We start from the raw sequence: 10,896 nt of genomic DNA on the forward strand, positions 1-10,896 counted from the left end.
TCATATTGTTCGATGACATTGCAATATAAAATGGGTTTGATAAAATTATGTCACGCCATTAATCACTTTGAAATCAATTAGATGATAGATAGATAGATAGATAGATAGATAGATAGATAGATAGATAGATAGATAGATAGATGGATGAGCTCAGGATTAATTTGGGGAGCATTTTTTGTAAGTTTTCAACACTGCCACCAGAAAGGAACAAAATCTGCTGCTCAGTTAATTATTCTAATCTGAAACTCTTTTTAGTGAATTATGAATTTTTCTAAATTATTTATGAATAATTTAAATATAGCGTTAACTGTTGTTGAGGGCACAGGAGTTGAACAGTAGGTGGCGGTAATGCGATGATGTCATTGGTAAAGTACAAGACAACTGACGAAAAGAAGAAGAAGAAGCTGGCTCCACTGTTACTAGCGTTAGCTCTGTTTTTAGCATTGTGACCCTTGCCCTGTGTATCATGAAGCTGGTCAGACGTGTAGCTTTTAGTACACGACAAGCCATATGTGCGTTTGAATGATATATATAAATATAGCAGACCTGTGTAGCAGTGGTTAGGGTTTGTGTTTTCAGTCAGCAGCTTGTTAGTAACAGTTCTTGTTTGTATGGTTTGTATGAAGTGAGAGCTCAGCCACCCACAGCTAACTGCTAACTCTACTAACTCAACAGTTACTGTCAGCAGGGTAAGCGTCACATTCACTTGTTATTCTGCTTTACACAAAATGAAAACAGTATAATATTGATTTAGCATATGTTTATTTGTTTGTCTATTTGGGGGAACACCTATAAAGATGAAGAGAACGGCAGATAACCTCAAACTTCTCTAAAAGTTATTGTACTAAAAGAAACGTTACATGATGAATATAATGCTGTTAAAGCAGATATACAACAGCTAATTACATTAGCAATAACAAGCAGTAGCTTAGCCGTTTGTGCCTCTTGTTCATTAGTATTACACATTCATGCTGGAGTCATACCAGCACTTCTCAAGGTAGCTACTCAAAGACACACAATCAAATATGTATAAAACGTTCAAAAAGTTCAATAGAAAATGTTCAAGGATCAACAGTCAGGAGCCAAAATTAACATTGAAACCTGTTTTTCTTGCTGTTATCATTCCTCCTGTTCATACTGACCATTAGAAGATCTCTTCATAATGTACTTACAATGACTAAATCCACAGTCCTCCTTCTGTGTAAAAATGTATTTAAAAGTTGATCAGAAGCTTCAGGATCCAAATGAGTCAAATCAAGTCTTCTGTGTTTTAGTGCCAAAGTATTCTTATTACTCTACTTCCACCACAGCTCAACAGGGAAACACTAAGAGGGAATTAGATGCTAAAAACACAGTAAATGTGTCAGATATCACTTGATATGACTAACTCAGACTGCTGAAGCTCAATAGAAGCTGATCATCTACTTTGACATGAGTGTGTGGACACACTGTGGATTTAGTCCTCCATCACTTCCATTGAAAGCACATTAGAAGGAGATCTTTTAATAGTCAGTATGAACAGGAGGAATGATTACAGAGAGGAAAACCTCTTTACTGTTGTTTTTTCTACTTTTTTTTTTTGTCTATTTGCTGTTGTGTTTTTATGCATTGGTATGTTTTTAATAAGAACTATAGGTTTTCTTCTGCATAATGAAACTTTGTTTACTATGTAATATTTTATCATAACCTCTGCACAAATTAAGTTAACTGAACTAAACTAAACTAAACTTAACTTTCTTTAATTGAAACAAGAAGATTTTGAACCTGTCCCTTTGAGTAGCTTTTTCACTTCCATAATACACATTCAGTGTACATAGAAGGGAAATGCAGTGTGTTCGCATTTAAAAACAGGCTCATGAAAACACGACACTTTTTAAAAACATAAAATCATTTTTTTAAAAAGCAGCAAATAAATATATCTATAATTATACAGAACCAAAATGTATGTTTTCATTTTTTTTTGGCTGAGTTACATGGCCCAACATGTTCAATATATGAGCTCAGAAGATAAAGAGAGCCAGCAAACAATTGAGAAACTGACACTAAATCAAAAAGCACCTCTGGAAGCTTTAAACATTCATTTATACATACTTCTATTCATCACTTTAATAAACCATAACATCACTGTGCTGTATTTGCAGTCATGGCTGCAGTCAGGTGGAGAGCCGCGGTGGAGCTGTGCAGCCGTCAGTAGTGACCAGCTCGCTCATGTCTGCATCCCACCCCTGTCGCCGTGGAGACCACTTTGCCATGGTGAAGTCGGCCAAGATGGATCTGCTGAGAGCTCTCGTCAGCGAGTGTTTGTCGGCCGCCGCTGAGGAGATCCTCAAGATCACGGAGAGGACGATGGTAGAGTACGAGGAGGAGATGTGCTGCTCCAAGTGGGTGGTGGACAGCCACCGCAGACTGCTGGACGCTGCCAACTCACACAGTGAAGGTCAGATCAGCACAAGTCTGCTCAGAAACACAGAAGAAACACACAACTGCCAGTTTTCTATGGCACTTAGGCTAGTGCTCATCAAAAAATGTCTTGTTTCTTCACTACTAGTGCTTTTCTTAAAAATAAACCCATCACAACATTTTATTCATTATTTCTTCGTTATTTCTCAGGTTTATGCTGACTAATGGAAATATACATCTGAAATACAAAAGGCAGTATTTAGTGATAACAGGCTGCATCTTCCTCTTCCTCAGTTGGACTCAAATATACATGAGTATAATAAGCAGAAAATGTACTGAAAATATTAAAATCGCATTTATCAGCTCAATAATCATCTGTCAGTCATAATAAATAACAACATAAATAAACACTAGAACATGTGAAAACCTTCAAATATATAGAAAAAATCTACATAAGTCACAAAGATCAATTCATAAATATTATAAATAGGTCAGGAGGGGAGAATATAGGAAAATGTCTGAGAGTGGAGGGAACAACAGACAAAGGGCAATATCCAAAATATTTCCATTAGTCAGCATAAACCTGAAGAAAGTCATTGACCATAACTTGTTGTATTGATTATAAAGTATCTTTATTGAGCGAGTGAATACAGTGTGCAGGTGCTCTCTGTATCCTTTTTTAATAGGCGTCTGAAAAAGAAGAAATAATGAATAAAATGTTGTGATGGGTTTATTTATAAGAAAAGGTACTGCAATATAATTATCATGGAGAACACTAGTAGTGAAGAAACAAGTGTAAGTGTAAACTGATGCACAATACAACCAGTCCTGTCACTAACACATAATTATAATAATAAGAAGCCTTAAATGTAGTTATTGATTTAAAGCTGTTTTCCTGCAGTGATGCCTTCAGTCTGTGAACTAACATAGAATATAAGTGTGTAGGTGTTATGATGCATCTGGTATTCCTCCAGTATATATTGCCTTTAAGTTGACTTAACCCTAAAAACTCATCAGCATCAGTAAAATGAAGTGTCTCTCTTCGCCTCAGACTCTCTACAGATGTCGGACACAGATGTGAAGTTGCCACAAAATCAGCAGCTGCGTCAACGTGAAAGCGTCAACGTGAGCGTGTGCCGGCAGGAAGCAGGAAAGTCCACGGCAACGACAGAGCCGACAGAAGAGATCTTCAACGGCGACCACGCTCACCCGCACTCTCCTGGCAGCGATCACGAGATGCTGATGGACGTTGACGACTATGGCCATGACGACGATGGCCATGATGTTAAACAAGAGTGTGAGCTGCCTTTAAAAATCCCGAAAGCCAACAAGCCGTTTAAATGTCCCGTCTGCTTGAGTGTGTTCGCCTCCAAAAAGACAATGGTGCGACACGTGAAACGACACCCGGAGGATACTTCTCTGTCTTACCAGTGTCAGTTCTGTGAGCGCTACTTTTACCAAAAGTCTGACTTCATCATACACACCAGGATTCACAAAAGCTCTGAAGACCCTGACCAAAGTTTTGACCAGAGAGACAGTCCGATTATTCACAGTCAAAAACACACAGAGCACCAAACCCAGCAGTGTTTCACTAGAACTTCCGAGCTCAACGTTCATCCAGAAACTCAGCACAGTTCTGCAGCACCTGACAGAAAGATCGAAGAAGATCTAGAGGAGGCAGGTGGTGTTAAGATGTTTCCGAAGATCGAAGAAGATCTAGAGGAGGCAGGTGGTGTTAAGATGTTTCCAAAGAAGATCGAAGAAGATCTAGAGGAGGCAGGTGGTGTTCAGATGTTTCCTCTCACCATCGCTCCTTATGATAAAAGTGAGTTTGAGCAGGAGTCACTGCAGCCACTGTGTGTCTATCAGATCCAGACTATTGCAGATATAGATAAACACTCCTCAGCAACAGTTCCAGCTCCTCACATTAAAACTGAGCCGGCCATAGCAGACAGCGGAGCATCAGACACCACCTCCACCTCCACTGACCATCAGCTGCTCCTGTGCGGAGCCACGATTCAGGACGAAGAAGCTAATTGCGTCCTGCAGAGTAGAGCTTCGAGAAAACCTCCAGAGCTTGTGGTTCAGTTCGAAGCGGGAGGTCAGAAACCCTACAAGTGTCCGTGCTGCAGCAAGAGTTTCTCCCTCACTAAAACCCTGATACGACACGTCAAGATCCACACCGAGGACAAAGCGTATCGGTGCCAGCTCTGCGGGCGCAACTTCTGTCAGAAGTCGGACCTGGTCAACCACACAAGGATTCATACAGGAGAGAGACCCTACCAGTGCAAACAGTGTCACATGACCTTCGTGCAGAAAGGAAACCTGGTGGTTCACATGAGGAAACACACAGGGGAGAAACCCTATCAGTGCCAAGAGTGCAGCACCTTCTTCAGTCGGAAGGCTTCTCTGGAATGTCACATGCTGAGCCACAGACTCTAAGAAATGCTCCTTTCACATTCACAATATTGTTTTTTCATCATGTTATTATTTAAATCAACAGCTGGCAAAAACCATCTCACCACAAGATTAATAATGAGTAGCTGCTCTGGAGCTTTTGATCCAGTCACATGATCTTCACCAGGAGATGGAGTTTGACCAGCTCATATTCAAATGTGGATTTTCTGAACATTTCAAGGACTTCTCGTTGAAATGTCTGAAGAATGAATTTACAAAGTATACGAGACGTCATCGAAATCGAGAAATAATCGTAATAAGCAATATTTTTGTCAGGTGGTACAATTATTTTATACCACTGATATAATGATAAGAGAGTGGAGAGTGGGCACTACGCTTCTGTAAAAATCCAGACTTCCATTATGGTTGGGGACAGAGTTATTTACACTACTTGTTTAACCAATGAGACATGAATAGCCTCTTAGCTGCTAATGTGAAGTGTGGAAATACTGAGGTCAAACAAATGATCAAGTCATGTCCATGTATCATATGATAAGTCCATATATAGACATGATGATGTCAATAATTATGTTATTGTACAATAAGTCGATATCTATTGTGACAGGTCTAATCAAAGTAACTTCCCCTCCCAACAAGAAATCCACCAATGTGAACTTGATGAATTGAAATGAATGAATTGTGCTAAATTCTGCTGAGATTGTTTTATTTTGGATTGTTTTTATTTTTTTGTATTTGTTTAAATTTGACATGTTATTGCAGCAAAGCTCTTGTAAGGCTGCCTGTGTTTAGGCAACATTCAACATTTTAAAACTTTGGCTTCTTTGTGATATGAATAAAAAGGTTTTTATAGAAAAACGAGTTCATATTTCTCAAAGTATAATATCAAATTAAAAGTACAAAAGTACAAAAAGTAATACAACGTGGGTGTTCTACAACACTCTGCTTTGTTGTCATTATGGGTACAATATACAACACATTTTCTATAGCGCATGGCGTGAAGTGCGTGACGCAAGTGCCTTTTGGGTGTATCCAAATCCACTTTTGCTATTTTAAAGGCGCATGCTCATTAATCATAGGTGTGTTTTGGGTGTAACACGTGGTAAACCAATCAGAGTGTCATCTCCCATTCCCTTTAATATCAAGGAGCGCTGTCACATTGGTGGATTGCTATTATAACGGTGCATTTACCCAGCAATGTGTTTCAATAATATAACATGACTTACTTATGCTGAAAGGAAAGTTGGCTGATGAGCTGCTAACCTCACATTTAATTCATATAAAGGAAGAATATGGAGATATAACCAACCAGTGTGATGAGTGTAGAGGTGTGTGTAGTTATAACCAACCAGTCTGATGAGTGTAGAGGTGTGTGTGGTTATAACCAACCAGTATGATGAGTGTAGAGGTGTGTGTGGTTATAACCAACCAGTCTGATGAGTGTAGAGGTGTGTGTAGTTATAACCAACCAGTCTGATGAGTGTAGAGGTGTGTGTAGTTATAACCAACCAGTGTGATGAGTGTAGAGGTGTGTGTAGTTATAACCAACCAGTGTGATGAGTGTAGAGGTGTGTGTAGTTATAACCAGCCAGTGTGATGAGTGTAGAGGTGTGTGTGGTTATAACCAACCAGTATGATGAGTGTAGAGGTGTGTGTGGTTATAACCAACCAGTATGATGAGTGTAGAGGTGTGTGTGGTTATAACCAACCAGTCTGATGAGTGTAGAGGTGTGTGTAGTTATAACCAACCAGTCTGATGAGTGTAGAGGTGTGTGTAGTTATAACCAACCAGTGTGATGAGTGTAGAGGTGTGTGTAGTTATAACCAACCAGTGTGATGAGTGTAGAGGTGTGTGTAGTTATAACCAGCCAGTGTGATGAGTGTAGAGGTGTGTGTGGTTATAACCAACCAGTCTGATGAGTGTAGAGGTGTGTGTAGTTATAACCAACCAGTGTGATGAGTGTAGAGGTGTGTGTAGTTATAACCAACCAGTGTGATGAGTGTAGAGGTGTGTGTAGTTATAACCAACCAGTATGATGAGTGTAGAGGTGTGTGTAGTTATAACCAACCAGTGTGATGAGTGTAGAGGTGTGTGTAGTTATAACCAACCAGTGTGATGAGTGTAGAGGTGTGTGTAGTTATAACCAACCAGTGTGATGAGTGTAGAGGTGTGTGTAGTTATAACCAACCAGTGTGATGAGTGTAGAGGTGTGTGTAGTTATAACCAACCAGTATGATGAGTGTAGAGGTGTGTGTAGTTATAACCAACCAGTGTGATGAGTGTAGAGGTGTGTGTAGTTATAACCAACCAGTATGATGAGTGTAGAGGTGTGTGTGGTTATAACCAACCAGTCTGATGAGTGTAGAGGTGTGTGTAGTTATAACCAACCAGTGTGATGAGTGTAGAGGTGTGTGTAGTTATAACCAACCAGTGTGATGAGTGTAGAGGTGTGTGTAGTTATAACCAACCAGTATGATGAGTGTAGAGGTGTGTGTAGTTATAACCAACCAGTATGATGAGTGTAGAGGTGTGTGTGGTTATAACCAACCAGTATGATGAGTGTAGAGGTGTGTGTAGTTATAACCAACCAGTATGATGAGTGTAGAGGTGTGTGTGGTTATAACCAACCAGTCTGATGAGTGTAGAGGTGTGTGTAGTTATAACCAACCAGTATGATGAGTGTAGAGGTGTGTGTAGTTATAACCAACCAGTATGATGAGTGTAGAGGTGTGTGTGGTTATAACCAACCAGTCTGATGAGTGTAGAGGTGTGTGTAGTTATAACCAACCAGTATGATGAGTGTAGAGGTGTGTGTAGTTATAACCAACCAGTATGATGAGTGTAGAGGTGTGTGTGGTTATAACCAACCAGTATGATGAGTGTAGAGGTGTGTGTAGTTATAACCAACCAGTGTGATGAGTGTAGAGGTGTGTGTAGTTATAACCAACCAGTATGATGAGTGTAGAGGTGTGTGTGGTTATAACCAACCAGTCTGATGAGTGTAGAGGTGTGTGTAGTTATAACCAACCAGTATGATGAGTGTAGAGGTGTGTGTGGTTATAACCAACCAGTCTGATGAGTGTAGAGGTGTGTGTAGTTATAACCAACCAGTGTGATGAGTGTAGAGGTGTGTGTAGTTATAACCAACCAGTATGATGAGTGTAGAGGTGTGTGTAGTTATAACCAACCAGTATGATGAGTGTAGAGGTGTGTGTGGTTATAACCAACCAGTCTGATGAGTGTAGAGGTGTGTGTAGTTATAACCAACCAGTATGATGAGTGTAGAGGTGTGTGTGGTTATAACCAACCAGTCTGATGAGTGTAGAGGTGTGTGTAGTTATAACCAACCAGTATGATGAGTGTAGAGGTGTGTGTAGTTATAACCAACCAGTCTGATGAGTGTAGAGGTGTGTGTAGTTATAACCAACCAGTCTGATGAGTCTAGAGGTGTGTGTAGTTATAACCAACCAGTATGATGAGTGTAGAGGTGTGTGTGGTTATAACCAACCAGTCTGATGAGTGTAGAGGTGTGTGTAGTTATAACCAACCAGTATGATGAGTGTAGAGGTGTGTGTAGTTATAACCAACCAGTATGATGAGTGTAGAGGTGTGTGTGGTTATAACCAACCAGTATGATGAGTGTAGAGGTGTGTGTAGTTATAACCAACCAGTGTGATGAGTGTAGAGGTGTGTGTAGTTATAACCAACCAGTATGATGAGTGTAGAGGTGTGTGTAGTTATAACCAACCAGTATGATGAGTGTAGAGGTGTGTGTGGTTATAACCAACCAGTATGATGAGTGTAGAGGTGTGTGTAGTTATACTGCAGCAGCCTGGTGTCATCAGCTGATTTAATAAACAGTGGGTGGCTGTGCGTAATGGCACTGCGCTCTGTGCAGCATCAGAGGCTACAGACTTTCATAGGTTGTTAGGACTGTCCACAGCGGCACTCTCCATTTTTTACAATTAATTAAATCTGATAAATATTATGACTAACTAATATGACATGCATTTTTAATATGTTGATGTATATCATAATATGAATTCACATTGTGGTCCTTTTATTTGTAATGTTTTGCATGTTTGTGTGCTGCTGCGCGTCCGTGTGGTAACAGGCACAGTGTCTGCTCCTATATACCCCCCTATACACCCCCCTATGTACCCCCTATATACCCCCTATATACCCCCCTATATACCCTCTATATACCCCCCTATATACTCCCCTATATAGGAGCATATTGGACTCTTGATAATTCGCCCCTTAAATAACAGTAAAATATGTGCCAGTGACTTTAGTAGTAGTGCAGTAGTGCAATCGCTTTCCTCTGCCTCAAAATAGCAACGCGCCACCAATGAACCTGATCACACCTCATTTTGAGACCAACACAAGACTGGTGTAAGTGTATTTGTTATTTAGACAATGTGGGAGCAGGAAGAGAAAATAACAACTGCGTCAGGGGAAACTAACAAAGACACATGCGCCACGCTGCCATCCACCAACTGCAAGATGGGGCCCTTCATGGTTGTTTTCTCCTTATGTCACTTTATCTTTCAAACCCAGTGAAATAAGTAGCAGCTGACAGAATATGGTTTCCAAAAAAAATAAAAGTGTTCCATTCTGTTCAGCACTTGTTGAGAATAGAAATGTATTTTTTTAAGGCCTGTGTTTTAATATTTACAAATCCCACAGAATCCTTATTGTAGTCAATGTATGTTTATTTATTATGAGGTTACACAATTCTGATTTGTAATTAGTAATATTTTATTTTGCAAAAGTGTGTTTGAAATATGTGCTTTTATATGAAATATATAAAAAGTTCCAGTGTAAAACCAAGCTCATGTGTCTCATAGCATTTATTCAGTTTCCTTCCTCTGCTGAAAACTCACACTTACATTATATTTTATGAGTTTTTACACCATTATTGAAGGCAGAATCTGCAAATACAAAATATTCCATTTCCTCCACCAGAAGGCAAACATAACACTTTTATCACATTAACTCAGAGCAGTTTTAACAGTTTATTAATATGCCTGTTTAAATTTTTGAACAATGATAAAACACAGATGACATATTACAGGAGGCACTTGCAAACTCACCGTGCCAACAACATACTTGCAGAAATGCATGGCAGTTATATTATTGATTATGGCTTGATTAAAACAACAAAACAGCAGAGTGTGCAGGTTGTTAACATACAATAAAATAGAGATATGTTATCAGGTCTTTATCTATTGAAATGAACTGGGTTGAAGTCTGATGTGTTATCATCAGAATGAATAAGACCAGCTAATGACTGTTTCTGATTAATTACTGAGCTGCCTGGTTTGTGTGAGTGTGAAATAGTTGTTAATGTGGACAAGCATGACATCTGTGTTTATTCTATGATAATGATGCATAAGAAAAAACAACATCCCTCTATAGTCTCAGGTGAAAGGCCTTTTTAAAAATAGTAGTAGACATTCATGACTTGTCGTAGTAACATTAACAATGACTCTGTTCTATTCAAGTGTCTCAGCCAGCTAATGATAGGCTGATGAAACCTTACAAAGGTGCTTTCTGTCTGTTTATGCTCGGGGGGTACTGAACTGAGCGAGCACAGTGATATGTGATAGTATGCAGGACTTCCCCTCCAAATCTGAGGTCAAAGCACTGCAACACCTCCCTGATTTAATACTTTCACTTTCACATGTATGCAAAGTCTGAGAAGCCTGTGTCATTTATTTATTATCTATGATGACACTCTTAATCACAACTGCTGCAGTAAATATACATTATTGTACAACATGCTGAAGTAAAATTAATAATAAATGTGTTTGTTTCCAGCGTCTGTCAAGTTTATATTTATGTGACATTTCAAATGAGTCACAATGGGATGTGATTGGACAAGGATATCCATAAAAATATTACTGCTGTTTACTTTAGTATCAGGTGAAAATGTGTCCATATTTTGATAATGTACATCACCATACATCACAGTTAATTTCCTCTCTTCTTATTCCATCTATGTACTGTACGATTTCATGATTTATACCTGTGCTTTTTCTACTGTCCAAGTGAAAAAAAAGCAGATTGATGGTAAA

At 39.2% G+C, this 10,896-nt stretch overlaps 1 protein-coding gene across 1 annotated transcript; it reads left to right on the forward strand.

The window, feature by feature from the left end:
• The first annotated feature begins 550 nt into the window (after positions 1–550).
• On the forward strand, positions 551–4,842 carry LOC128381186 (zinc finger protein ZFP2-like). Its single transcript, XM_053341133.1, has 4 exons — positions 551–689; positions 2,142–2,437; positions 3,452–4,081; positions 4,130–4,842. Exons 2-4 carry the CDS (start codon positions 2,209–2,211, stop codon positions 4,840–4,842), a joined length of 1,572 nt encoding a protein of 523 aa, XP_053197108.1. The 5' UTR covers positions 551–689; positions 2,142–2,208.
• Positions 4,843–10,896: the final 6,054 nt, after the last annotated feature.

The sequence above is a fragment of the Scomber japonicus genome, chromosome 20 (assembly GCF_027409825.1).
Source record: "Scomber japonicus isolate fScoJap1 chromosome 20, fScoJap1.pri, whole genome shotgun sequence".
In the NCBI taxonomy this organism is placed as follows: Eukaryota; Metazoa; Chordata; class Actinopteri; order Scombriformes; family Scombridae; genus Scomber; species Scomber japonicus.